Source organism: Myiozetetes cayanensis, unplaced genomic scaffold (assembly GCF_022539395.1).
Source record: "Myiozetetes cayanensis isolate MyiCay16 unplaced genomic scaffold, myiCay2020 scf7, whole genome shotgun sequence".
In the NCBI taxonomy this organism is placed as follows: domain Eukaryota; kingdom Metazoa; phylum Chordata; class Aves; order Passeriformes; family Tyrannidae; genus Myiozetetes; species Myiozetetes cayanensis.
Window position 1 is genome coordinate 25,321,218 of NW_026087964.1, and position 25,443 is coordinate 25,346,660.

The 25,443-nt window shown below is 40.6% G+C and overlaps 1 protein-coding gene across 1 annotated transcript in view; it reads right to left on the minus strand.

Annotated features, from left to right (window-relative positions):
* Nucleotides 1-2,555: 2,555 nt before the first annotated feature.
* Nucleotides 2,556-25,443, minus strand: part of DLC1 (DLC1 Rho GTPase activating protein) — a 223,423-nt gene continuing 200,535 nt past the window's right edge. The window contains 11 exon segments of the mRNA XM_050338816.1: nucleotides 2,556-4,509; nucleotides 5,038-5,211; nucleotides 5,388-5,605; nucleotides 6,267-6,488; nucleotides 7,404-7,518; nucleotides 7,931-8,144; nucleotides 10,455-10,653; nucleotides 10,895-11,054; nucleotides 12,944-13,120; nucleotides 14,172-15,598; nucleotides 18,409-18,472. Of these exon segments, the coding sequence (XP_050194773.1) occupies nucleotides 4,389-4,509; nucleotides 5,038-5,211; nucleotides 5,388-5,605; nucleotides 6,267-6,488; nucleotides 7,404-7,518; nucleotides 7,931-8,144; nucleotides 10,455-10,653; nucleotides 10,895-11,054; nucleotides 12,944-13,120; nucleotides 14,172-15,598; nucleotides 18,409-18,472 (3,091 nt within the window). The 3' untranslated portion in view covers nucleotides 2,556-4,388.

A 25,443-nucleotide genomic window follows, 5' to 3' on the forward strand; every position in this document is an offset into this window, starting at 1 on the left:
TCTCTAAAGTGACACTCAAGTGTTTTCACTGAGGCCATCCTTTCTTGAAATTCCCAGTTTCTTCTAACGTCTCTAATAAATGAGGAACAAGCCCCCTCAAATCAGAGCCATCTAGACTATATCACCCTGTCTATATGCTTATAGCATGCTTATCTCATCATATCATAGAAAATGCTGATTAATTTCCTTCCCTGGAATACATACATAACTGCACTGCACTTTACCTGGTTCTTTGAATAGTAGTATTCTTTCATTCACTGAGAATTCTGTTCCTAAGGCACTTCTCCATTTTTAGTGTTATAAAACCTTAAGAAATGCTGTGTGGGTTAGGAGCAACAGTGATATTCAGACCCACCACATCACCCTTTTATTACCTGAGCTAATGAAGTGACTAGTAAAACACCAGTACCTGGAGAGGCATACACAACACACTTGCTGCAGGCCTTTTTCTTCTATAGTAAGAAAAAACACCAAGCCTATGAAGTAATGGATTTGATTAGCTCTGTGACAGGGAAATCATGGTTACCTATTCCTGGGTTTTGAGCAAATGTTAGAAAAGCAAAGGGCTCTCCCACCTGTGTGGTAACCACCCCAGGCTGATCTTCATGCTCTTGGCCCATGGTGGGAAGGCACTGCATCTTCTCATTTAAGTGAACGTCCACTTCAGTAAAATATAAGAAAATTGCACTCCACAACCTCCAGTGTAATTCTTAGAGAAAGACTTGTAAATTAGCAACTTCCAAAATAATTGAATTACTTTATTTTTGACACCAGACTGCTTCTTGCTCGCAAGGCAGTGCTACCCAACACTTCTGACAGGTCAAAACTAGTAGCCTGTAACTCCTGTAATCATAGCAAACAGTGATTTTTAGGTCTTTGTGATGCTTCAGGGAGGTTGGAAGAAATAATTCCAAGGTTTAAGCATGCACAATTTTAAATGACTTATGCTCTTTTCGCTTCTCAGGAAGAGATTGTCCCACAGTCTCAAAAACCTCTTGCTGTGTGGAAAATGCCTTTTCCTTTCCTTCTGCCTCAAATTTTCCATTAACGAATTTTTATCCCAACTTGTACACCCACTCAGCTAGTTTGAACTCTTCTTCTGTGTTTTTATGACCTTCCAGTGCTAGTAGACATTTACTCTATCCCTCTTGTCTAGTGGCCAGATTATGTCTTGAATCTCACTGTATAAATGTAGCCCTTCGGTGCCCTTATCTCTTTTGATGGAATCTTGTTCTTCTTTGAATTCTTTCCCATACTTCATTGTATTTTACTGGATTCAGCTTGCATTCTGGATGCCTCAGAATATACAGGAAAATATAGTAGGATGGTGCAGAGGAGAGCAACTCTCAAGTGCTTGGGAGAGCACTCAGTGCAAAAGCCGCATGGATGTAAGCACTGCATCAGTACTTCACCTTAACCTCTGGTGCTGTGCTGTTCATCACTTTAGACACTGATACCTTTCCTTGCTAGAGAAAAGAAATAGTTCTGGGTTGACAGATGAGCAATAGCTGGAAGTAACTTTTCAGAGATGCAGTCGATGGCTGCATCAACAAGTTATGGTATAACAGAATTATCATTTTGTATTTTAAATTTAATGCATTGTTAAGACAGTATCATTATTTCATTCCTTATGATTGTAGGACACTGCCTCCAGCACTTAGCAGAAGATCTGTGTATGACATTTTTGTATATCTTAAGCGGTGTGTGAGAACTAATACCATGACAGCAAGAGGTTTGCTTTTGCTAGACTGTGAAGTAGCATCCCTCAGTGCTCCCTAGGGAATGTAGGGGGAAGTGATAGTGATCAAGATGTGGGGACACTCAGGCACAGAAAAGAATAGGATGATGTTGGTAACTGAAAGGCAGCAGGTCTCCTTGCAGCTGCCCTATCAGACAGGCCTCACAAATCAAAATCCTCCTTCAGATGCCCAAATTATATTTCTGTTGGCTAAGACTTGAAAAACTTTAAGAAGTTGTTTGAATTAACAGCTGTCTTTGGCTTCATTTTTCACCTTAGTCAGTTGTTTGTATATCCTCCTGGCTTTCACTTTGGCCTCATTTCACTGCTGTGTGTGCTTTAACTTTCTCCAATTACTTTTACACTTGCATTTTTTAAAGCAAACTTATGACTCCACAACTCATCATGCCTTCATTCTCTCTGTAGAAAATAGGAGAGCAGTGAATTATTTTTCAGCATTGCATACAGCTACCTATCAAGTAGCAGTCTGCTTTCCAACCTTTTAAATTCAAGACTTCCCTTTCCACAAGACAGCAACAACCCATAGATTTCTTCTTATTTTTAAATGTACAAAGCTATTGAGTGGGGAATATTCCTGTCCAGTTGTCTGTCATTGTGCAGTCTCGTCTTCCAAAAATTTTGAAGTTGCTTTGGTACCTGCCTTTAACAATATACAATATATCAGCCTGGGAGACAGAAGGGGTGGCCATGCAGTTGGCTGTAGCATGTAAAGAACTAGTAGTAAGAAAAACACCTCATGCTCTGGGTAAAAGAGCAGAAGGAAGAATGCAGATCAAAATAAAACTCATTACGCATCTCCAATTTTAAACATTTAATAGTGCACTTATTGAGTATACTCTGTACAGACATCTATAGCAAGTTAAACATTTTCCTTTCTCTCGCATAGATCATAGTCATGTAAAGCACATTTACAATAAAAAACATACTTGAGGTACAAAATCCCAAAAAGAATATCTGAGGTATAAATACAGGTATATTTTAAATAATCTTTATCATGCTTAATCTATGTTTGACAGTACACTGTGGGCAAGTATACATGTTTACAATAAAATGGTATGTACAACATACAATTTTACAAATTCAAAAGTGTTCGATGTAGAGGAATATACAAGGGTTTCCTACTCATGAGGAACATTGTTACTGGAAGTACTACATTATTTGCCGTTATACAAAAATCTTCATCAAAAAGCTTAAAATAATACTGACAATGGCAACAAAGTCTCAGTCAAGATTCCATCTTGCATCTCATTCATACCTTAGCCACAAAATACATTTATCACTTAATACTGCACCTCAAAAGCAAATCTTTACCTTTACAGTAAAACCTACAGAAAGACACCTTTCCTGAGGACCTCAGGACTTCCTACAGTTCATACAAGTTGATTCTCAAGGAGGAGGAAATATCCCAAAGGGTTTAAAACACAACAAAACCCAAGAAAAAACGGCACCCTCTTTTCTGTCCCCAAACATAACCCTCCAAATTGCTCACATCCAGGTTCTGTTCATGTTAACATGCAGCTTTTAGGAAAACAGGCAAATGAGGGTGAGTAAGGAGAGAGCTTGTGTGACTCTCCCTAGCCAAGTCACCCCAGCTGCTACTGCAGGAGTCCTGCCACCTCCCAGCACCACAACTCCAGTGTTGACTTCTTGCTCTTGAGCCTTTAGAATACAGTAAAATACGTAAAAGCTCATTAAAAGATTTACAGTTAATGCAGGTAGCAGTAAAAGCAATGAACATTTTTTTATCAACTGATGTTATGGGCTCTTCTCACCATTGCATAGACATTTCATTTCTAAGCTGCTACATTGCTCAAAAGTATATTTTCTTAGATTTGCTATAAAATTGCTCATCACTCTTAAGAGTTCATCCGGATAAGGAGTGAACAGTAGGAAAAGCAAGCCTCTTTTCACATCTGCTTAGGGTTTTTAACAAGGTTAGAGCTGAGAAAAACGCAGAACTGGCACATGGGAAGGATGGCTACTCCTGATCCACAGGGGAGTCCCAATCTAGGTTTAACTGTATCCAGCAAACTAATATCCATTCTGGTTGCCTATCAGTGTACCAGACACATTTCAAGTTCGACTTCTTCTATCCTCTCAACCATTAACACACTCATTCACACTTTAATCTCTGTGCAAACCTTTCTCTGCTTATCTCAGTGAGAACACATTGAAGAGTACCAACTATTCCAGTGGATACACCAGTCCCTCAATGCACTACAAATAAAATGACATGAGTATGTACATAAAGCTAAATATTTCACATAGGAATGATAAGCCTTCACCATATTTCATAATATATTTTGTATTTAAAGACATTTGCTTCTCAGAAGCAATTCAAACCATCTAATAGTACAACTTTTTTTTATTTTTTTATTTTTTGCACAGTCCTCTTATGAATTCCAGTCGAGGCCTACACTATAGACCTTATACAGACAGGAAGCAGCTTTAAAGTGTATGGTATGGCCACAGTCCTATAGTAATGCTCACAGTCAAGTTCTCACGCTCTCATCCCTTCACGACATGACTTGCAGATGGTCCACAGTCCAGTCTGCAGCCGATGAGTCTCAGTTTTGGGTAATGTCTACACTGCTGACGTGTGGAGCTCATGGCTGTTCCTCTTCAGTAGTCACCTGGATTTTATTTCCTTGCTCTCAGGACTCTGATGACTGAAAGAGTCTCGTATCTTAACAACTTCGGACGCACACAAGTGCCCAAAAGACTTGGTGTACCAGTCTGGCATGTGGCCCCTGTTACATGGAGAAAAGGTCATGATGAGGTAGGTACCAGTAACTTTGCATGCATTTTCTTAGTCAGAATCAAATACATATCTAGCTCGTTAAAAAATGCCCAACTAAGAAATCTTTTTAGTACCACTTACTGCTCAGCTCAGCCTTACTAATACATAGACTTGCTCAAAACAAGTCTGCCACAGTGGGGAAAAATTATGAGAAGTTTGGTCCTCTTTACTAGCTTAATATTAACATTAACATGTCCTTGCATCCAAATATGACTGTCAGAGGAAGGGGTGGGGTTATATACCAATGAGGATAGTGGAGCACCAACTAGAGGCTTCTAATGCACCAAACCACACCTGCTGCTAGATGTGCACTGAAGCCAGTTTTCTGTGACATCTCAGAGAGCTGCGTGCATACCTCTGAGAAGTGTGTACTACTGGCCAAGCTAAAGTCTGCTGAATCATCTAAATTGTCCACTGACCACGCTGATATTATACAAGAAAAGCTACCACCACCGAAGGACGAAGTGGAAATTCCTACCTTAAATCAATTCTGCACATGTAGGTAAGTTTGGATTTTCCTGACCCGCAGGGTTCAATCAGATACCTAGACAGGAGTACATTGACTCTAACACCTGCCACTGGAGCCCGGTCATGGTCCACTGAGGTTGCTAGAAGCACACATGCTCCTTTGGGGAAATTTGTCCTCCACGTTCTAAGAAAAAAGAAGTAAACCAAAAATCTTACATTTGGCAATCAGTAATTCAGACACCTAATATGACTCCAAATAAGGCACAAAGAAATATTTACAAACATAGCTTACATTATAAATAAATAGGCAAGGCTGCCGTATGTGTAGGATATAAACATCATTGCACATAAAAGTCTTACCTTAAGACTACAAAGTCCCTGGCTGGGTGAGGTGCCATGCTGTTCTGGACATACTGGTATATGTCTGTCTGGCTATCCAGAGGTTCGATTACTTTTGACTCTATAAGGTCTTCATCCCAAAGATGCTGCTCTTTGAGTAAACGATTTAAAACGTCCTCCGGTGTAGCTGGGATTTCAATGGTAGTTTTCCATAATCGGAGTGGAGGACCTTCACATACCTGGGGAAAATTAGTGGAGACCTCAGTTCTGCCCTTCCTTAGATTTTCTTTTCCTTTCTATTTCAGTTTTGGCTAAATGCATAAAATTGAATACACACATTTGTATATATTGTACTAAGCTTGGCATAAGCTCAGACTAAGGTTTGTTTTCTAAACAGCTAAAGGCATCTTCACACTGATGCCCAAATTATTTTTAAGTTAGAGTTATATACTCCAGTATGGGTCCGCATTAAATTGTGATGCTACAGAAAAATTGCCTAATTTTCCAAGTTTATTTTTTAAAATTCTAATTGAAACACTTCTCCCTGTGCTAGCTCTGAGCTATTAGCAAGATGAGAGCTGAGAAACCTACTGCCTGCATAGTGACCGTGCTTGGAGGCCTCACTCAGCTTGTTAAGGCTTTGCATGTGAGTAAAGACATGTAAATTCAATACAGTGAACATTCCTGGGCTGGATAAACAGAACACAAATCAGTGCATGTTAGCTGACTACTGCTGAAAGACATGTTGTTTTTAGACGGCATGCAACTGTGCCAAAAGATTAAGAGGTTTTTTTCTTAAATCTATCTGCAACATAAAGATGTTCACTGAACCTTTGGTGATATCCTGTGTCAAAAGTGAGCTAAACACCAGAGCTGTGGCGAGAATGACAGGGTGCATACCTTCTTGTAGGCCAGCTCTGCTTGCTCTGAGGTGGAGCAGCTGACCCAGCCTTTAAACTTGTCCTTCATCTCTTTGAGCAAGTCATCCACGCAGTCCTGGAGGTAGCAGTGGTAGTCAGAGGGCTCAGTGTTGCTGCTGCCTCCCCGGAGCTCCTCCAGGCTGAGGGGACGCAGGTCCTGCTCCGTGTACGAGTTCTGACCCCTGCTCATTTCTTCAGGTATCTGAGGGATGAAAAGGGTGAAATAATGCTCCTGCATCTCTTTCCCCAGGTCACTGAGTTAGTCTAGCAGCTCAACAGCCACAGAAAGATGGGTAAGCTAATTTTGTAAGTGATGGGATGTGTATGTGTCAGGTTAAGCACTCAGTGTGAAGACATGCCAACATTAAGTCTGTGATTTGATTTAACTCAAATCAGTCTCTCTTTTATGGAGTGTCTTATTTTATTCTGTAGAGTATCCCCCTTTGCTACACAACTAGATTCATTCCCACAGTATGGGAATGAAGTTATCCTGCAAACTGAAGGAAGGAGCTATCAGCTGTCAACCACAAGAAAAGAGACAGGCACATCTTCAGTTGAGGGCTCTGAAAAGCTTTGATGACAGTGAGGAAAACCAGGACTTGAAACTTGTCTGGTTCTCCATCCCAGGACCTAGAGGGAGCATGCTTTAGTTCCTACAGACCCTTCAACCTATGGTTTGACAGTGTCATGTTCCAGGATGCTTTTGTGGCCTGCCTTGCTACCTCTTGGGAATTTAAGTACAAAATGAGCACTGAAATTCCTGGAAATAGCTTCTTGCTTTGTAATTAGAGTTGAGGTTCACAGACACTCATGGCTGCATAATAAAAGTTTGAAAATATATTTCAAATGAAGCTTGGGTGCAACAAAATTGTGACAAACCCCACAACTGCCTCATGACTTTAGAGCACCAGTGACAACAGAACAACTTTCTTTTCTTCTGGCACTGCTTCTAATTCATGTATGCACACAGAGCAGGATGTAAAGTTTTTTTAAAAGCTATTTATCACATATTAAACTTCATTAAAATAAAGAGACATTCCTGGCTTTTCATTATACAGCAGATCTAAGACATGTTGGCCAATATTTCACCCATCAGTTTTGCAAACAGGTGTTTTACCTGAAAGAGCTTCTTGCATTCAGCAATCATATGAGCTAGCCCTTGGGTTGCAGCCAGATTTTCATTTAGGTCCTTTTGGTCAGGTTTTCCCAGGCTTGGTTTTCTCTGCATCACCCTTCACAGGGGAAAAAAGCACAAACACACATATCTAGTTACTTAATGCAGAGCAAGAGACATGCTTGGTAACAAAACGTTGGGATTCCCAAGTCTACTGGTGATTTAGAGCAGTGCTACCTGGGACCAAATATTGGCATGGTGTTGCCGACTTCTCTTGCTACTCCCTCTGAACCCTTTCTTTGGAATCCCCTCCCCCCATCCCTGTTTTTTTATCTTCTTATGAGCTTGCTTATGTTTTAATGAATCTCCAGAAAAAGGCAGGATCCTATAAACATTCCACACCTGGTGCCCCCTGAGGTGTCCAAGGTGGTGACAGCTGGTAGGGTCAGTGTTAGCCTGTGCCTATCGCACATCACTGGTAGCTGTAGTACGGGATCAGCAGCAGTGAGCCCTGCTCCCCAGACACGTACCTTGGGGAAGAATTCTCTCTTTTCAGAGTGTTCAAGTGGAAGAGGGAAGGTGCTAAGCAGACGGCCAGGTTTGTTGGTGTCATCTGGTTTTCCTTCACTGCAGCTGTGACATCACTCAGGAAATAGAGAAGAATCTGAAGGACTTCCCTGTTCTCATCAGGTAAAAGCATAATGGCAGCCTTGATAGCCTGGAGACGCTGATCCTTTGGCACATCTGCATAATATTAGGAATTCTCTCATCAGCTCATTGATTTTCCACACACACAGCATGAATACATCCCAAAGCAAACTCCAGCTTCAAATATTTGACTCTAGTTTGAAGCGATTTCCTTCAGGATGCATACCATTTGTAGGAAACACGAAGGAATTTTCTTTAACCCACTAGTTTAACTACCCTCAGCTATTTCCTGCCTCACAAGAAATGCAAGCAAGAGGAAGCTGTGCCTAGGCCAGAGTTAATTTTAGATTTAGCTTCAACAGCTACATGCTCCCACAGATGCACTAAAATGACAGAAGCCTGGAGTCAGGCAGGGAACAAGCAAACATAGTCCAGCCAATACAGAAATTCTTTGGTTTGCAAAGAAACTTAAAACCTGAATGCATTTTAGAATAGGTAAGTTAATTAAATAAACTCGCTAGCAAACCTTTTTCAACAGTGATGTCATAAAATATGCAGAAAGTGCTTTACCAAACACAGAGGGCTACTTTATTGAGCAGATCATTCAAAGTCATGCAGTGGAAAAAGAAAGTCAACGCTGTGAAGTCCCATACCATTAAACAGCTCCTTGGTTACGAGCAACAAACAGCCATTGGAAAAATTTGATGTGTGCCTTTATGTAAGGCTTTCTCCTCCAAACTTGAAGGGAACAAAAAATGAAATAACCCAGACCAGATCTGCTTCTCATAAAGGGATTTCCAATAAGCCACCTCTGAGGACAACATCAGAGTGAGTCCTGGAGCATTTATATCTTCATTAGCACCCTGCCACCCTCACTGCATGTCTCGAAACACATGTGGTGCTACCCAGATATTTAATTGGTATTTGCTTTGGGCTTCAGCAAATTTATAAGGTTAGCAGGTGAGTTTAGAAAGCAGTTTTAAGCAAAAATGCATTGTTCTCCATGCTCTCTCCTCAATCAGCTCAAAGCAAATTTAAGCCACGTGCAGACAATTCCAGTGTGCAGCCTGGTGCACAGCACCAAAGCAAAGGGAAATTTTGTCCTTTGAAGGGAAGCAAAATTTACAGCAGTTTTAAGGCTCTTTGCTTTACACAGAGATAATACTTCCTAACCACCTCTGGGGATTCCTCAGACCTACCGCCTGCAAAAGGAAAGGAACAGACGCTACTGCAATGCTGTGTCAAACTTTTTTGGCTCTAAACCCCCAGAGCTGATGCTTAATATGCATGGAAGCGGAGAGTGAATAATTTTCTCCATAATTTTCTCCTGCTTGGGAATCCAAACACACAAAAAATGCACGCACTGAAATAATGGTATGAATGTTTTCTTTTTACACTGTCACCTCTACCTATAGAGCTCTGAAGGAAGTTCCTGTAATGTTTTTGTAACCCTCATCATAAGGAAGGCTCACAATACAGCAAGAACTCAAAGAAGGTGTTTTTGCAGTAAGTTCTGTTGTAGCTGTACTACCACGGGAAGAATACATGAGGAGAGAGCTGGGGTGGTGCTCGGAAGAGACTGGCAAGATGCCCACAGTGTGTCAATCAGTTTGGACCCCCATGAATACTTCAAAAAGCTTTGGTTCTGGTCACCAAACATTAATTCACTTTTGGCCATTTTATAACGTGAGAATATTCCCAATGAAACAATGTTGAAAAAAACTTCTGAAAGACAATATGTTGTTTGAAAAGATCCAGCACAAAATTACCATCTATACAGAACTCAATTTATCTAGCTCACAAGAGAGTGCCTCTCTGCCATCTCAGAAGGATTAATTATTTCTTTTCACAAGCATTGATAATCTTCATTCTTTACGTGATTTACTCTAAGCACTTTCTGTTTGTGGTACCTATGGTAAAGCAGCTACGAGTGAGTAACAGAAAAGCTTACAACTTAGAAGCTGTTTTAAACAGTTGTGGTGAAGGATAGGCGAATATGAACTATAAGAAAATAGAAATTTTTTTGCAGCCTTGCCAATCCCCTCAAAAGCCTCAAACTCAGTTCATGCAGTGTTTGCTCTGCTTGTTTACTTAGCCACATCAGATGTGGCTTATTTTCAAACCATATTATCAAGTATGCTCAAGGAAGAGAAGAAAATTTAGAGCAAGTGATGGAGGATTTGTATTTGTTTCCAAACTAGAAAGAAAGGTGAAATGAAAAGAACTTGCACTATAAATTTTTATACAACTACTATATAAAAAAATCCATTCCTTATGAGGCATCCTGAACTGTAACTTGCTGGAGAAAGGTTACATGTGTAGTGCCCAGAGGAGCAGTGCTACAAAGTTCCACCCTTGCTACACAAATGACTATTTGCCTTCTGCTGCAGAAATTTTATGACTTACATTGGTATATCTGTAAGAAGGTCTCAGAGAGTTTGTTGGTCATGAGAGGCTCAGGGAGATCACGGAAGAATTGCTTTAACATGTCTGCTACATCATAGGCAGACTGGCCTTCGTAGTTGACGCTGTCTGTGGAACTCTCATTCATCTGACGCAAAGCCTGAATTCTTGATTTGACTCCAGATTTCCTAAACAGTCCAACCTAAATATACATATAAAAGTAAATACATTTACAATGAGTCCAGAAAATCTGAAAGGTAAGCATGCTCTTTAGCTTCTTATGTATGGGTTCTAATTTCGTGGCAAGCTTTCCTCACATTAATTATCTATTTTGTCCCGTTTTGAGTCTTTTTTTTCAGTCTGACCCAGGAACAGTAAAAGTCAATGGAAAGCTGGGCTTTGGGTTCCGCGTGTGTGTGGGGTGAGAGCACGGCAAAACCCACCTGATCCAGACAGTGGTTGCGGAGGTACCGCATGGCTTGCTGAATGCTCTGTGGAAGAGGCTGCCCGGTGCGCTGGACATTGACTTGCAGCGGCACTCCAAAGACATTTCGGTCTTTATAATCTGGCACCTTTATCCTTTTCATAAATTTTGGCACTGCCCTATTTAAGAAAAGGGAATGACAAAGTTAAATTAAACCTCTGTTGACCATTTATCTTCTGTATTTCCAGTAATTCAGAAAGCAGTGAAAATAAGTGAAACACTTAAAGTAACATGAAAAATAGTGACACTATAAATTATCTAAACCACTCAGGGCTGGGAATGGGGAGAGGATAGAAAACAGTTTCTCTAAGAGAAAGGCTAGACATTCGGGGCAGTATACTGGCTCTAAGCATTAATGTGGTGCTACTCCATCAATATTAGTAGGATGAAAGCTACAGGGTAAAACTGCAGGGGCCAGATCAAATTGCAAGAAAGTCAAAATAAATCCTGCGGTCAGTGACCCCTTATAACTCCGCTTCTTTAGGTTTCGGGAAAGATGGGCATTTGAACAATGAGCTTTTGTATGTCAACTACTTGTTCTGCAAAGTCCTCAAACTGGGTCCACCACCCACCAGTGTGCAGAACAGCAGGAAACTGATGTAATACATTTGAGTTTGTCAGCTAAAAACTTCAACTCTATAAACAACCCCTTTGAGGGACCCTCCTCATTATCAGCCGGTGACCCCCACCTCCCATTCCAGTTTCATCGAGAGGCCTATGACTCCAAGGAAAAAATTACTAAATACAAAAGAATGATTTAACCCCAAGGTCTGCAAGAGTACTGGTTTCATAAAGGGAAAAAAAAGGCACTAAAATGTGAAAATATTGAGATCATTTTCCTAAACAGGAAAGAAAGCTAATGTCCAGTGCAACAACAAATAGGACACAGTAGCACTGGAAAACAGGGAGACCTATTTAACATTTCAACCTACAGTATAGCTATACAAACACTGCATTGGACTTGCAGCTGACAAATCTGTTATATAGTAAAACAGAACCAATTTGTATTGCTGTATAGTTAAGTTTAGGGCATTATTGATACATGTATGAATAATACTTGCTTTGTCAAAAAACATGCCAATGGAATGTGAAAAAACACATTGCGATCTCCACTGAGAATCTGAAGCATGCAGGGATAACTGGTCAATACTTATTTCTGTCTTTCAGAACAAACAACTTCTGTATTTAGAAAGACTGACATAATAACAGCCTTTGAACAGGAGGTACTTTGATGCCGAAGCTAAATACTCTCTATGACTCCTGGGGAAGGGAGGAGGCTGGCCTGTGGTAGGGACAAGAAAAATTTTATTTGCTCCTTTTCATCCTGAAGGTTACAGAGGCTCTACTGCAGATACAATAATAAAAGAGCTTTCTGTATTTCATTCTTCCATCAAAAAATATTCAACTGGGTTACAAACACCTGGCCACAGCAAAAATTGCTGCCTACAAAGAACTCTGTAGCTCTCCAACCTTTCTTTTTCTCTCCATCTCTTTGGCAAGCTAAATGCCTTAAAAAGGGGAGACAGATGTTGGCTCATGAGATAACAGACTTAAAGAAAATTTACATTATTTAATTATATAATTGTTTAATGAAAGTAATGCAAATATTTTAACATAGCTGAAGAAAAGCAAGCCTATTAAGATCAACTGCAATTTGTGCCACTGCTTGCTAAGTGCCTCAATAAACAAGCAGTCCTTCTTTTGCTATAGATAGTCGACATTTTCCTGCTCAGAATGCTGTTTGTACTTCATTGCTTTTGTTCCCTCGCATGCCCCCTATAAACACACTTCTCAAACCTGATAAGATTACACTTACATAAGGGGTTAGTGATTTTAGCCCTGTCTTAGAAAACCAGAAATCACTGTCAGCACAGGCTGGAGGAAGAAGTGCAAATATGGAAAAAGAGGGATGGAGGGATTCATTGTATCTTTCCAAAAGTCGCTTGGGATGAGCACAACAGTCATGCTTGTATAATAGGCCTCTCCGTACGCAGTACTGTGTCCTTACCAGCTGAAACCATGCTTGTTGGAAGGCGTGTACTTCTCCAGGAGAGCAGTCAGCTTCAGGAGCGAGTACTTCTGCAGAAGGTTCATCTGTGCGACGGACTGGCAGTTGATCTGCAGTGATGCTGAGCTGAGGCTGGGCCGGTGGGAGCTCTGGAAGCTGTGCCACCTCAGCTTGTGCCTGTGGAGGAGATGGGAGACAGAACAAGCACAGGTTACTGAAACGTTTCTGAGAGACACGTGCAGGAATTATTGCAAATCTACTGCTGAGCTCCCTGCCCTTGGCATGCCACATTGTTTTTAGATTTCACAGGCATCAGCCAGCAGCATCTCTGCCTCACCCAGTGATGCAGCACATGCAGGTGCTTCAGATGGGAATGTGCACACTGAGCTGACCCACAGCTCGGTGCTTGTTACACGGTCTTGCCCTATCAGATATCCTCTAAAGGTTCCAATACACTTTTCCCAAAGCCCTATCAGTATTATGGCAGTGGGAATCTAAAAACTCCATTATGAAAAAATGGCATGAATTTTTAAGACACATCAAATAGGAACTAAGCCCTTCTAAAAGTCCCATTAAGTTTATACAAGCAGCTGTAGATGACTAAATGACAGCAGAAACCAGGCCCTACATGATTCGCACCACATTTAAAGGAGAACTGGAAACAAAGCTAGAAAGAATTCAACTCCTTGCTCTACTACAATGCAAAATAGAGTCATCCATCCAAACTTCCAGCTGAAACTGGAAGTCACTGGAACTCCCATTGTGCTACAGCAATTAAGAGAAAGTAAACAAGCCTTATTTTCCCTACACATTTAATGCCCTAGTATGCTACTAGAAACAGCCTGCTCCTGAAACATTCAATTTTTTGAAACAGTCTAAAAGACCAGGCTTTTACTACACACTGACACAAACCAGGCCATACTTACTCTTGGTTCTCCCAGTCAACTTAAAAAGTGATTAATCCTACTTGATGGCCCTCCCTTCCTACACACCATTTCAGTTTGAAGAATTACTGTCCCCCAAAACCACCTCAATATTGCTTTCTCAATGATGACTCAGGCTGAACATACAAACATACAGCTATGAAGTGTGGGAATCACAAAGTGTTGCACAAATACTTCCCTTGCCTTTAATTGTTTTGGGAAGCAATAGAAACAGCCTGTGAGTCCTTGAACCTTTAACTGAGTATGGTGCAGCTACTGTAGAGCCACTTGGGTTGTGATCTCACCTGCTGGACCGTGTCAGCGATGCGCCCACCCCAGAGTCCCTCCTGTCCTGGATCCCTGTGGGCTCTTCTGTTTCATTCAGTGAATTCCCTGTACTGTCAAGGTCACTTGGTGTTGTTCGATCATTATCTACATCGAGGTGGATCTGCTTTGGAGAGGAGGGACATGGGGAGATCGAGTCGAGAGCTGAGTCAGAGTCCCCTTCGTCTGAAAACTTCTCTGACCACTGGTTTACTATTCTCTGCATCCCTTTGACATGGTACAGGATGTCATCTAGTTCTGGGAATATGTCTTCATTTTCGAGGTCGGCCAGGTCACTTGCACTGGAATACAGGATTGATCCTGGCACGTTGTCGTAAATACTCAGGCGGCTGCTCACTGAACTAGAGGAGTTGCGCCTTTTCCCCATGCCTAGCTCTTTGGAGCTGTCACCACTGTTTTCCCTCCGGAGGGTGAGGTGGCCATGTCCATGGAAACTCCCTGTCCTCCAGTTCACAGAGGTGTTGCTTTCTGTCGGGGAGAAGTTGCCATTGGAGAGTGCTTTGGGAAAAGTGCCAGGCTTATGATCCTCAGGGATAAAAAACACGGTGTCTTCTGCAAAACTGCCCCGGTTCTTGAAGTTCTGCTCCATCACATCGCTGAACGTTGACTGGTTGAAGGGGTCAAAGCCTTCCAGGTACATGCCCACCCTTTTATTGTACGCACTGAGGCTGCGTGTTCGTGTGACAGGACTGGGCGTGCTGACAGCACTGCTCGTCTCAGACTGACTGCTGCTGCTGCTGGTCTGGGTGGAATTGGAGACACTCCTCTTTCGTACCATAGGGAAGCTGATGTGATTGCCGTTGAGGGCAGAAATCTCCACGCAGTTAAGTTGTTTCAGTTTATCTTCATCGATACCCTCCTGCAGGATGGGCCCACTAATTATCAGGCCGAGCTTTGAAGGAGCTTTGCTCTTGCCATGGTGAGAACTCTTGATTTTTAGGCTCTCCATTCTCTTGAGCAGGCTCTTTGTTTTGGACTTGGTGTTCTTCTCATTGGCTTTTGTGTTGAAGCTGAAGCTATTCAGTTCCCTGGGCGAGGGCAGGCTGCTGAATGAGTCATCGTTGGCTACAAAATTGCTCGATGAACAAACGCTCACAACGGAGTTTGTCCTGGTAGTAGATGCCTCGCTCTGCAGGGTTGGCTGGTGGCTGCTGGTGCTGCTGATGCTCAGAATAGAAGCCACTTCCTGGCGTTCGCTGAGGTCTGTGAGCACGCTCTCCCGGCTTGCTGCATTAGTAAGGTGAGGAGCTTCTGGGGAGGGGATATTCAAGTCTGGTTTTGGAGGGAACACATCAAACTCTTCAAGCCTCGACCACCTCTTGCTGTCTCTCTGAAAAGTCCATTTGCCACTTATTGCACAAGGTTCATCTTCATCTGAATCTTCACTCTGCAAAGAAGAAGAACCCTGAAAGTACTGCTTGCAAACTGCTCAAAAACCAAAGGCAGTTGCATTTAAATACAATGTCCACTGAACTGCTTCAAACATGACCTGGTTCTCACTGAACTTAAAGTGAAAACAGTCTCTTACTTCAGAGAGAGGAAGATTAGGCCATAAAGCCTACCATGGAAAAAGATAACATGCTACAGGCAATATATTTTAACAGTTTTTAAAAACAGAAGATATACCCTTCATAAAAAGAAACAAACAACACAATCTGCTTTAAATTGCTCTTTTCTAAAAACCCTAGTATCCATATACTTTTAATTAATTGGTCACAGTGGACAGCCCACACACCAATGGAAATTCCAGACATGCATAAAATTTTACACTGGAGTCAGTCAGGGGTTGGGGTCCCTCTGGACTCTCTCCAAAGTTTCACTCTGTTGATAGTGGCTCTGTGTTTATACTCCTCTTTGCAATTATGAGATGTTTCTCATACATTCTGAATTGTAGTGGCTTAATTCCTTACCCATTCGGGAAGTCTAAACAGCCTCCTCGCTGTGACTAATGAGACAGCAAGGGAAGCTCTTGCACTGCAAGAGTGTGATGGCTCCAGGCTCTTACCTGGTCCACTCTTCCTCCCACAGACTATCAGCTAACATTTTAAGAATGTTCTGTGAAGTCTCTACTTCAGTCTCGCTTCAGGCAAACTTTAACACTTGTAGATAGTGAGCAGCAAGAGCTCACTGACAGTACAGCACGTAAGTAAATTGTAAATAACATGTTTGATGTATGAGTAATGCTTAGAGTACAATTACACACACATCTCTTATGCCTACAATCTTTTCATCTAAATACTGACAGGGAATGATCCTGACATATTTGGTCTTTCACATATCTGGAAAATTTCACATTGGAAGAATAAAACCAATGAAGAAATTTTAATATGACACCATGAATCCACAAAATAACCTTTGCTATTCAAAGTAGGGAACACTAATTGCCACCCAGCCCCATGAATTTCACTTCATTTGTTTAATTCACTTTAATTTAAAAACAAACACACATGCAATCCCTGAACTGTAACTATTTGTGTGCCAGGAATACAAACATTTCTTCTCTGAAAAACAAGTAAATTATTCATATTTCATATACTTTACATTCTGATCATATCCTAGTTTGTTTTTTTTTTTTTAATAGGACATTTCATTAACTTATGAAAATAAGTGAAATACTGTATTTATTTTTTATGACCAAATACACAAGCCACAGAGCAAGCATCATTTTCTTTGTTTCCCCACTACTACAAATGACTTATGTCCATGTCATAAAAAAAAAACAACACAAACCCACCAAAAACCAGAGTCCTGCTTGCTTTTTTAAAGCTTTCAGGAGGAAAAAAGTCACCTGAAACTGCAAATGGGTAATAACGATGGTGGTGAATGTGGATAATAATGATGGTTTGGTGGTGAATGTGATTTAATTGGAAAAAAAAAAAGGTGATCTTAATTTGCAAACAAGTCAGTGCAAACATAAAGAAATACATGCTTCTGCCAGCACAATTTTCCCCTAGTGTTAAAAAGCTTTAAAGGCTAAGTATTGATTTTACTGACTCCAACAACAAAAGGGAATAGGATCCAAGTCCATCTGCCAGAACATGAGTGGTGAACGGAAACCAAGAAGGACTGAAACAAAAGGTAACATCCAGACTCCGGAAGATCTGGGGTTTGGACCTGAAGTCAGGTCTGGTCTGACCTCTTAACATCAATACTGATCATTGAAGTGTTTTAAAGGTTCGGGAACAAGGACGAGAAATCTTCTGGCAGTCATAAATGGTAATCCAGCTGTCTACCCCTACTTTTAAGGAGTTCCTACATATGCTGCCTCAGAGTGTTATCTTCTGGAGCTTGGATGCTGTTTCCAACATACCAGAAACAGATAGGGAAAGAGGGGATTAATTCCTGGTAAACAACCTCAGAGCATTTGTATGCATTCTTGTTAAGGGTAGGGCAGCATTGTATTGCCTTAATCATCTTTATCTGCAGTTGTCATATCCCAGGGGATGGTATCAATTACTGATCCCTCCTAGGACACACACATAGTTTTAAGACAGCTATTGAGTGGTACCTTACTAGCAAACCCCAACAACTCAGCTTTCTGTCAGTACTACCTTACTGAAATTACAGTAGATACTCTCTTATTTCTCACCGTGCTACACAGGGATCCTGAAGATTCAGCAACCACTTCTAATTCCTGCTGAGCTCCCTGGAAACATGCAAACTTTCTAAAAGGGTAGCTGTTCTATTCTGTAAATATATTGGAAAGGAAACAATGTGCCCAATCCTTTCATTTGCAGGCCAAGCACAGTCTAAATGATCCTGTTTATATCATAATAAAATAAAATGATACCATTCTAATGTGATGGCAGAGAACCAAAACTGTAGATGGTGTCAAAGACGATGTTCTAACATTAAGGTCAAGTCATCATGGCCATCAAGCCTACTTTTACAATCCTACTTGAGTGCAGGCTACAACACAGATAACCTCACTGGCAGACAGAGAAGTCCAGTGCTTTTCAGACTGGAAGCATCATCCTAATGAAAAGTTTGCTAGACAAATAACTTTATCCACAGCCAAGCCCTGTAGTTTTCATTTAGTGAGAACACAAAAACAAAAGTAAGCAGTTTTTACTGTGCGCCCTTGCCAGGTCCTCCTCAGGTGTTATCCTAAACTGCAGCTAAGCAATCTGCTAAATGGGTTTTTTTTCAGTTTTATTAATGCACAATGCTGTAACAGAAGATGTTAAATGAACTTACCCTTTTCCTGTGGGGACTAATTTCTAGCTTCATCACTGCACATTTGTTTAAAGTATTTAAGCGCCTGCAAAGAGCAAAGGAAACCATATTAAGAGAACACTCCAGTGTTTTGACACGGGCTATTCCAGTTCAAAGCTTTTGTTAAGGCTGTCCCCAAACTGCTCTGCATACAAATAGCCACAAGGAGAGTTTCAATTAGAGCCCTAATTGTACTTAACTATTAACCCATTACATTTGGCTGTTCTCTAACTTCAGAGGGAGGGATGAATGACTATTTGTTGCAATTACCCGAATTAAAGTAAAGAGAAGTTAACGGAAACTTAGTCTAAGTTGAGAAGTGCATCACATCCTATGAATTGTAATAATGATGTTTGTTCTAAATAGCAGACATCTGAACCCTTAAACAACCAACCCTGACAGACTGAAAATAACAGAAAAGGTTTCTTATTTGGCACTGTATACATGCGACTGTATTAAAAAATCATGCTGCTTTAAAATCGTACTTTCTAAGCTAAAACTTCCTGGAAGAAAATCTTATTTTACACTTTTTAGCTGCCCATTTTGTTTTTGGACAATGATTATTTTCAATACAGTCCTGGGAAAAGACAACTCGCTGGTTTAAAAAACAAACCACCAAAACAAAGACCTGATTTTTCCTTTCTAAACTGTAAAGTTCTTTTATACATAAAAATGTTTTTCTGAAGGACTAAAATTTAAAGTAAAATAAATTGCTGCAAAGACAACAGTTAACCAGACTCATTGTGAAATGTGGTAACAGTCTGGATGCACATCTTGAGGAACTGTATGAATTCATATAATGATTCCTCTATTCCTCAATGAGTTAATGAGCTGGTACACCTAAAATAAAAAAAAAAAATTATCTTTCTTCTCACCTCTGCCCCACATGCTCAGTGTGCAGGACTGAGCACAAACAGCTTAAAGCAGAGCAAACTTGGCACTGTTCATCACACAGCTCCATGGCAGGTTAGCCCAGCTAAGTGCAGGCTGCTGACCTCCACACCCTCACCTTCCCCGAAACTGCTCCACTGGGACATGGTTCAGCTAAAATCTGTACTGGTAAAGTGTGGTTAGAGAAATGCTGGTGCTATGGCAAGGTAAAGGGCAGAAACAGGCTGGGCATGATGCAGAAGGCAGAAAAGCTGAAGTAGCAGCTCCATGGCAGTCATGGTTTAGTCCCCTGTGTCAATCCTTCCACTCATGAGGCTGTACTGTGCATAGGATGAGGAGACTAACTGAGCTGAAAACTAACCTTTCAATATTTGTTGGGGTTGAATTTCCCCCAGGTCAGTCCCCAGAGCTACGTGAAGAGTTGTGTGTGCAGGGAAGAGGCAGAAGAGCAGGGCTGCTCTTTTCTTTCAACCAGACCACAGCTAAATTCAACAGGAGCTTTAGAAAGCCTAATTCTTTCCAAAGTAAGTTATGTAATTTTCGCATAATAATTCGGTTGAGCAAAGTGTAAAGAAGAGCCTGTATCTGCAGTTCTGAAAAACTAAAACAAAACAAAAAAAGAAATGCAGACTTGCTCTGTTGCTTCAGAGGAGTTTTTTCAGATTCATGAAACTTGTAACTTGAATCTAGAAAATGTGTGCACAGGGTATGAATTACTAGTTTCTTCTCTTCTCTCCTGCCTTTTATGCCTGGGATTGGTTGCAGATGGTATTTACACAGGGCTTGATCCTGAAGTCATCAAAGAAAATGGGAAAGCTCCTACTGATGCTTTTGCAGTAGTCATGAAGTAAAAAAGAAAAGGCAGTTTGATCTATAATTAGACCCAGCCACAACACAGTAGTAAAGAAGAGAAACAGGAAGAAATGGCATGGGTCAAATAGTAGGGCAGTGGCAGGTTAGGAAAGTTATCCAGATCTCTCTATTTTCATCTTTGCTCTGACTTTAGAAGGCAAAAAGCTCAGTCTTGCTGGCTGCAGCTGGTGGCTACATGTACCCACACACATCCAGTGAATTTCAGAGGAATTGTATTTACGGTGCAGGTGAAGAGTGAATGTCCCATCTATGTGCTACACAACAAAACTGGTTTGGTTTTTTTTCAGCATCAGAAAGCTGTCTCCTTCTCTTTGCTATAATCACATTCTCCTCTCCAACTCCTGGATCTCAAGACCAGGAAATATTAAACTGGTTTCAGTTTTACATTGTGTAATAATTTACGAATTTCACAGTGTTGCAACCTTTGACTTATGCAGAGAGAAGTTATCACTGAATCCCTGGATCTGGCTTTATCTAGCTCCAGCCTGTCTGACCACTAATAAAGACAATCTCTGATTTCACAGAGATTACATCCCCAGACTTTTCTTCTACTCAAATAAAAACCCTGAAATAGGTGGAAAAACAGAGAGCAAAGACCTCTGTTTCCACAGAGGGTATTTAAGAAAAAGATCTCCCAGCACACATCTCACAAAAATTAGTATGAAGGTAAGATAAGGTAACCCCCAATGAGTGAGGTCAAATACAATAGCAGTGAGGCAAATAAAGTCTCTGTTACACATTTGACAGTTTCCCCTTTAAAATCTAAATAGTCTGCAGAAATTGCCTCAAGTTTTCAACTTTCATTATATACATCACACATTCTGCTTCAACTTCTGCTCAAATTCAGCAGTGCCGAGGTTCTTGAACTATAAACCACTGAAAATGCAGCGCAAGATGCAAAATTGCCTTCCAAACACATTAGTGAGTTTGCAAAGCTAAGGTTATAGAGTTTGGGCAATGTCAGGATGAGATTCACCTATACAACTGTCATTAACCTTCACATATGCTTTGCAGTACTTTTAAAGCATATATTCACAAATTGATTTTCTATAGATCTCATCAAATGGATGCTTTTTAATGAACCACAATTTTCTCTTCTGGCTCTGGTAATTCCATTCCCAGGTATAAGTTCAACTTATTATTTCCCTACTGACATTCAGCAGGCCTGCCTCATTCTTTAGCTCTGTCTTATTCTGTCCAAACCTGTCTCAATGACACCTTCCTGAAGATGGGAGATGGAGGGACAGGGCAGGATTGCTGCAGACAGCAGTTACAGCTGTTTCACCTTCTGGCTGTCTCAGTCTCAATTTCAACAATGCCTCCTACCCTGGCCACTTTCTAGATGACTGTCTGGATGACAAGATAATATTCTTTCCCATCATTTAGACAAATGCCTTTGAGTCAGCCCTCTCTTTATACATCTTCACATCCAGATGGTATCTTGCTCCCATGGAGCATTCTATCTCCAAGACATCACTTTTCCTCACTCTCCAGGTACTCCTATTCAGACTTCTTCACCTGGACTCTACAAAACCCTTCCTTTTGAGGGTGACCAATGCAGCAGGGCCTGCCTCTCAGTCCCAGACCCGGAGTCAAGACTGGCCCATATCAGCCCTGAGTGGCAATTACACTGGAAGCCTGAACCTCCTGCACCCAAAACATAAGGCACTAGAGCTTCTCTCAGAAATTAGTAAATGATGCATTTTTCCCAGTCTTCTCCTCAGAAATGGCCAAACTAGTACAGCCTGAACCTTTCTTAAGAAATGCAGCCTGAACAAGACATTCACCATGAAAAACTGAAGTGTGAACAGCTAACTTTCAAATTAAAATATGAGCTTAGGAGGTGAAGTCTTTTTTAACCCCGGGTAATTAATTTTGTTCTCATTCACAGGAGAAATTTTCACTCCATGCACCGAGAACGTGGCAAGAACGCAGAATACTAGACTTATGCATTTTAAATTACAATTTCCAATTTGAGGAACTGTATGATCAATTTTTAAAGATTAAAATATTTTCTTGATGGACCTAAACTTGTAATTCTGTCTTATAGGGCAAATTCCAGCTCCATCATAGCTATAACTAACTGATGATACAAGGGCTTTCTGGTCGCACTGGACAGCCTTTACGTTGCCTTCTGGGGTTCATCTGCATGTTCTAACCTGCAAAGAAGGCCAACTCTTCCACAAAACAAATGATATGAGCAGTGAATGCTGCTCATGCAAATACATTACAATTGATTTCTTGAGTGAGAAGTCCTGATGATAAAAGACTCAAGAAACCTCTTGCGTATGTACTGTGGCAGTTTTCTAGCTATGCTTAAGGAGATTACAGAGGATTTCCATCATGGCTTGCTATGTATTTTGTACTTAGCAACAACTTCTAGGACAAGCATATTTCAGTACTTAGTTTCATCAGCACGTGATGCAGCCAGTTATCCTTCAGAGAAAAATTCCCAGTCATTAATCTACATAAAGTCTTATGAAACCACGGCCAGCAGTGGTTTGCACAGTCACCTCAGGAAGCATCCTAGAAACTTTAAATGGGGTCATCACTCTTACGTTTTTAACCCCGCATTTCATCGCGAGATCACTAAGTGACATTTCTTAACCATCTGTCTTCTACTGTTACAGAGTGCCATATGCTATCTCTTTAATTCAAGCCTCAAGCTGCTTTTCACTTGAAATTCTTCCATAAAAAACTTAATGGAGTGGATATTGATACTGTTTCCATTTAGAAAGGAATCTGACAAAACATTTACTAATTAGCTGTTTTTAAAGTTACATTAATTTTCTCACATTAATAAGATAATGAAATGATAATTAACAATACTATTGAGATGTAAACTATCATCTAAAATGCTTCAAACTTAAAAAAGAAATCCCTGTTACTGTGGTTTCTATAGTCTTTTTAAAACACTTTTTTCACAATCAGCAATCAGAACAAGGTAATTAGAACTGCTGGCAGAACACTGCCTGTTAAACAGAAAAGAAGATTCTCAGTACAGACCACTTACTATTCTGTTACCATCCACTGAGTGCAGTGTTCACTTAGCTCTGTGCTGAAAGTGCAAATAACTCCCAAACTGTTCTGATTTTCAGTCAAGAAACAGTGATGGACTTAGGTGGTGAAACAGTTCTAAGTCTTTTACTGAGTAAACCCTTTACTGTTTACACACTGACCATAGCATGAGTCAAAATAAACCCAGGCTGCAGGCAGAAAGGCAGCATTCCAAAGTATGTGCTTCCCCATGTTTTTTAATGAGCTTTGCAAAATTAAACAAGGAGGTGTGGAAAAAAAAGTCTAAAGGTGGAAATGTTGTGATAGTGCACTGCTTTTGTCTAACACAAATGGTAAAAGGACAAATTCAGATATCTGAAACCATTAACTGAATTGCTTCAGTTACATTTTGAGGTGGGAATCTCAATGTTTCTGGAGAAACTTTGGTGACAGTTTTAAAGCTACCTTGTAAAAGGTAACTAATGTATAAGCCACAGGCTTCAGAATGACATAGTTCAGCCTTTAAAATCTTTGTCTCAAGCTACAGTGGTAGCTTGTCTCAAGACTGGTGGTTTCTTATGCATATTACACAGAAAACAATTTGAAGAGGAAAGCGCTTCTTTTACAATTAGCAGCCTTATTACAGACTTCCTATGTTCACAAAACAACTATATACACATATAATTTTGGTTTTCTCACCCTTCTTAGAAGACTTGCAATGCAGACTTCCATTGGACACAGATCTTTTTACTGTCTTCTATGTTCAGAAAAAGTCCTAACTGCTTCTATGCATCACACGAGCAGGAAGTCTCATAGGCATATGAGGGCACACTTACTTTCACCAGTGAAAAACAATCTGCTACCTTTTCTCCCCATATAATTAAATAATCCCACGTTAAGAAGTATTCTTGCTCATCTTGCAGGTGAGCAACAAATCCAAAATACTCTGGTTTCACTGTTTATTGTTTTCCTTACAAGGAAAGACCACACTTCTGGGAACCAGCATTTATTCACATTGTTGTACTTTCTGTTCAATGACTTCATAAGCTCTAGGGCACACAAATAAGTACACCAATGCATCACAGTTAAACATCAATGGAATAGGTGTCCCACAGTCGAGCACGGCACATCTTGAGTGTGACTTTAACCTTAAAGAAATTTTTCCCTCCTAATGACTGGACAACAAATCTGTTTTCTTAGTTTGAAAATCTTGTAAATATTTCTGAGGAACTCTAAATTCCAGTGCCTCTCTTTCCCTCCAAGTATGGCAGTGGTGGCATGAGAACACTACAAACTTAAAGCTGTTCTTAAAAGGATTTTGTAATTTGTTAGAATTACTGACATTTAGAGTTGCAGACACCATGCATGCAGTATGCAAAAGCATTCATTTTGCAGGCAGTTTGGAAAGCTGCCATACTGAAGAACAGAGGTATAAAACTGCACTTATTTCTAGGTAATAGGAGACATGAAAAGTTAAAGCTTTTTTTTTTTTTTTTTTTTTTTTCCCCCCCCATTTAAGATTGCAGACTCACACTAGAGGAGATAACGGATGTGTTAATGTTAGATGATGTCAAATGGGGCCACTGTAATTACTTTTATGACCAAACTAGTAATGCTGAGGCTGTGGTTCTGTAAAAAACATCCTGCCACACACCAACAAGTCTTGCTCCCTCTTTTTCTCTACCCATCCCTTCTGCCCCTGCAGCTGGCTGTGGGGTCCTGCCCCATCCTTCACACCTACTCTGTAGTTCATTACACATTTCCACTGATTTAATTTACTAACCCAACAAAGGACTATCAAGACTCTTCTTGTGGGGAGAACAAGTTTGTTGAAGAAGCCCATAAACAACAAAGATTAGTTAATGGGAGGCTGAGGGCAGGTCAGTCTTTGCAGTAATGATAAATTAGATTGGCTTACATTATCGCTTTCAGCCACATTATACAGGGTGATGCACTGAGGCCAGCGGGAGGGTCTGTATACACAGAACATTGTTTGTATACACGGCTGCTCACCAAGGTAAGGGAGTGCACCAGCATCGCTTTGCTAATACTGCTTCCAAAACCCAGTTCCTGTGTGGGAATGGGTGCTGAAGTTGTATGTGCACATGGCTATAGCCAGCAGAGTTCTGCTTTCACATGCCTAACTAGTTTGCAAATTAGAAGCGAACAAAGAAGAATAATAAGAAATATGCCTATGAAATCCCTGTCACAAAGACTCTGGCCACTCTCCTTCAAATTTTCTTTTAAATAAGATTC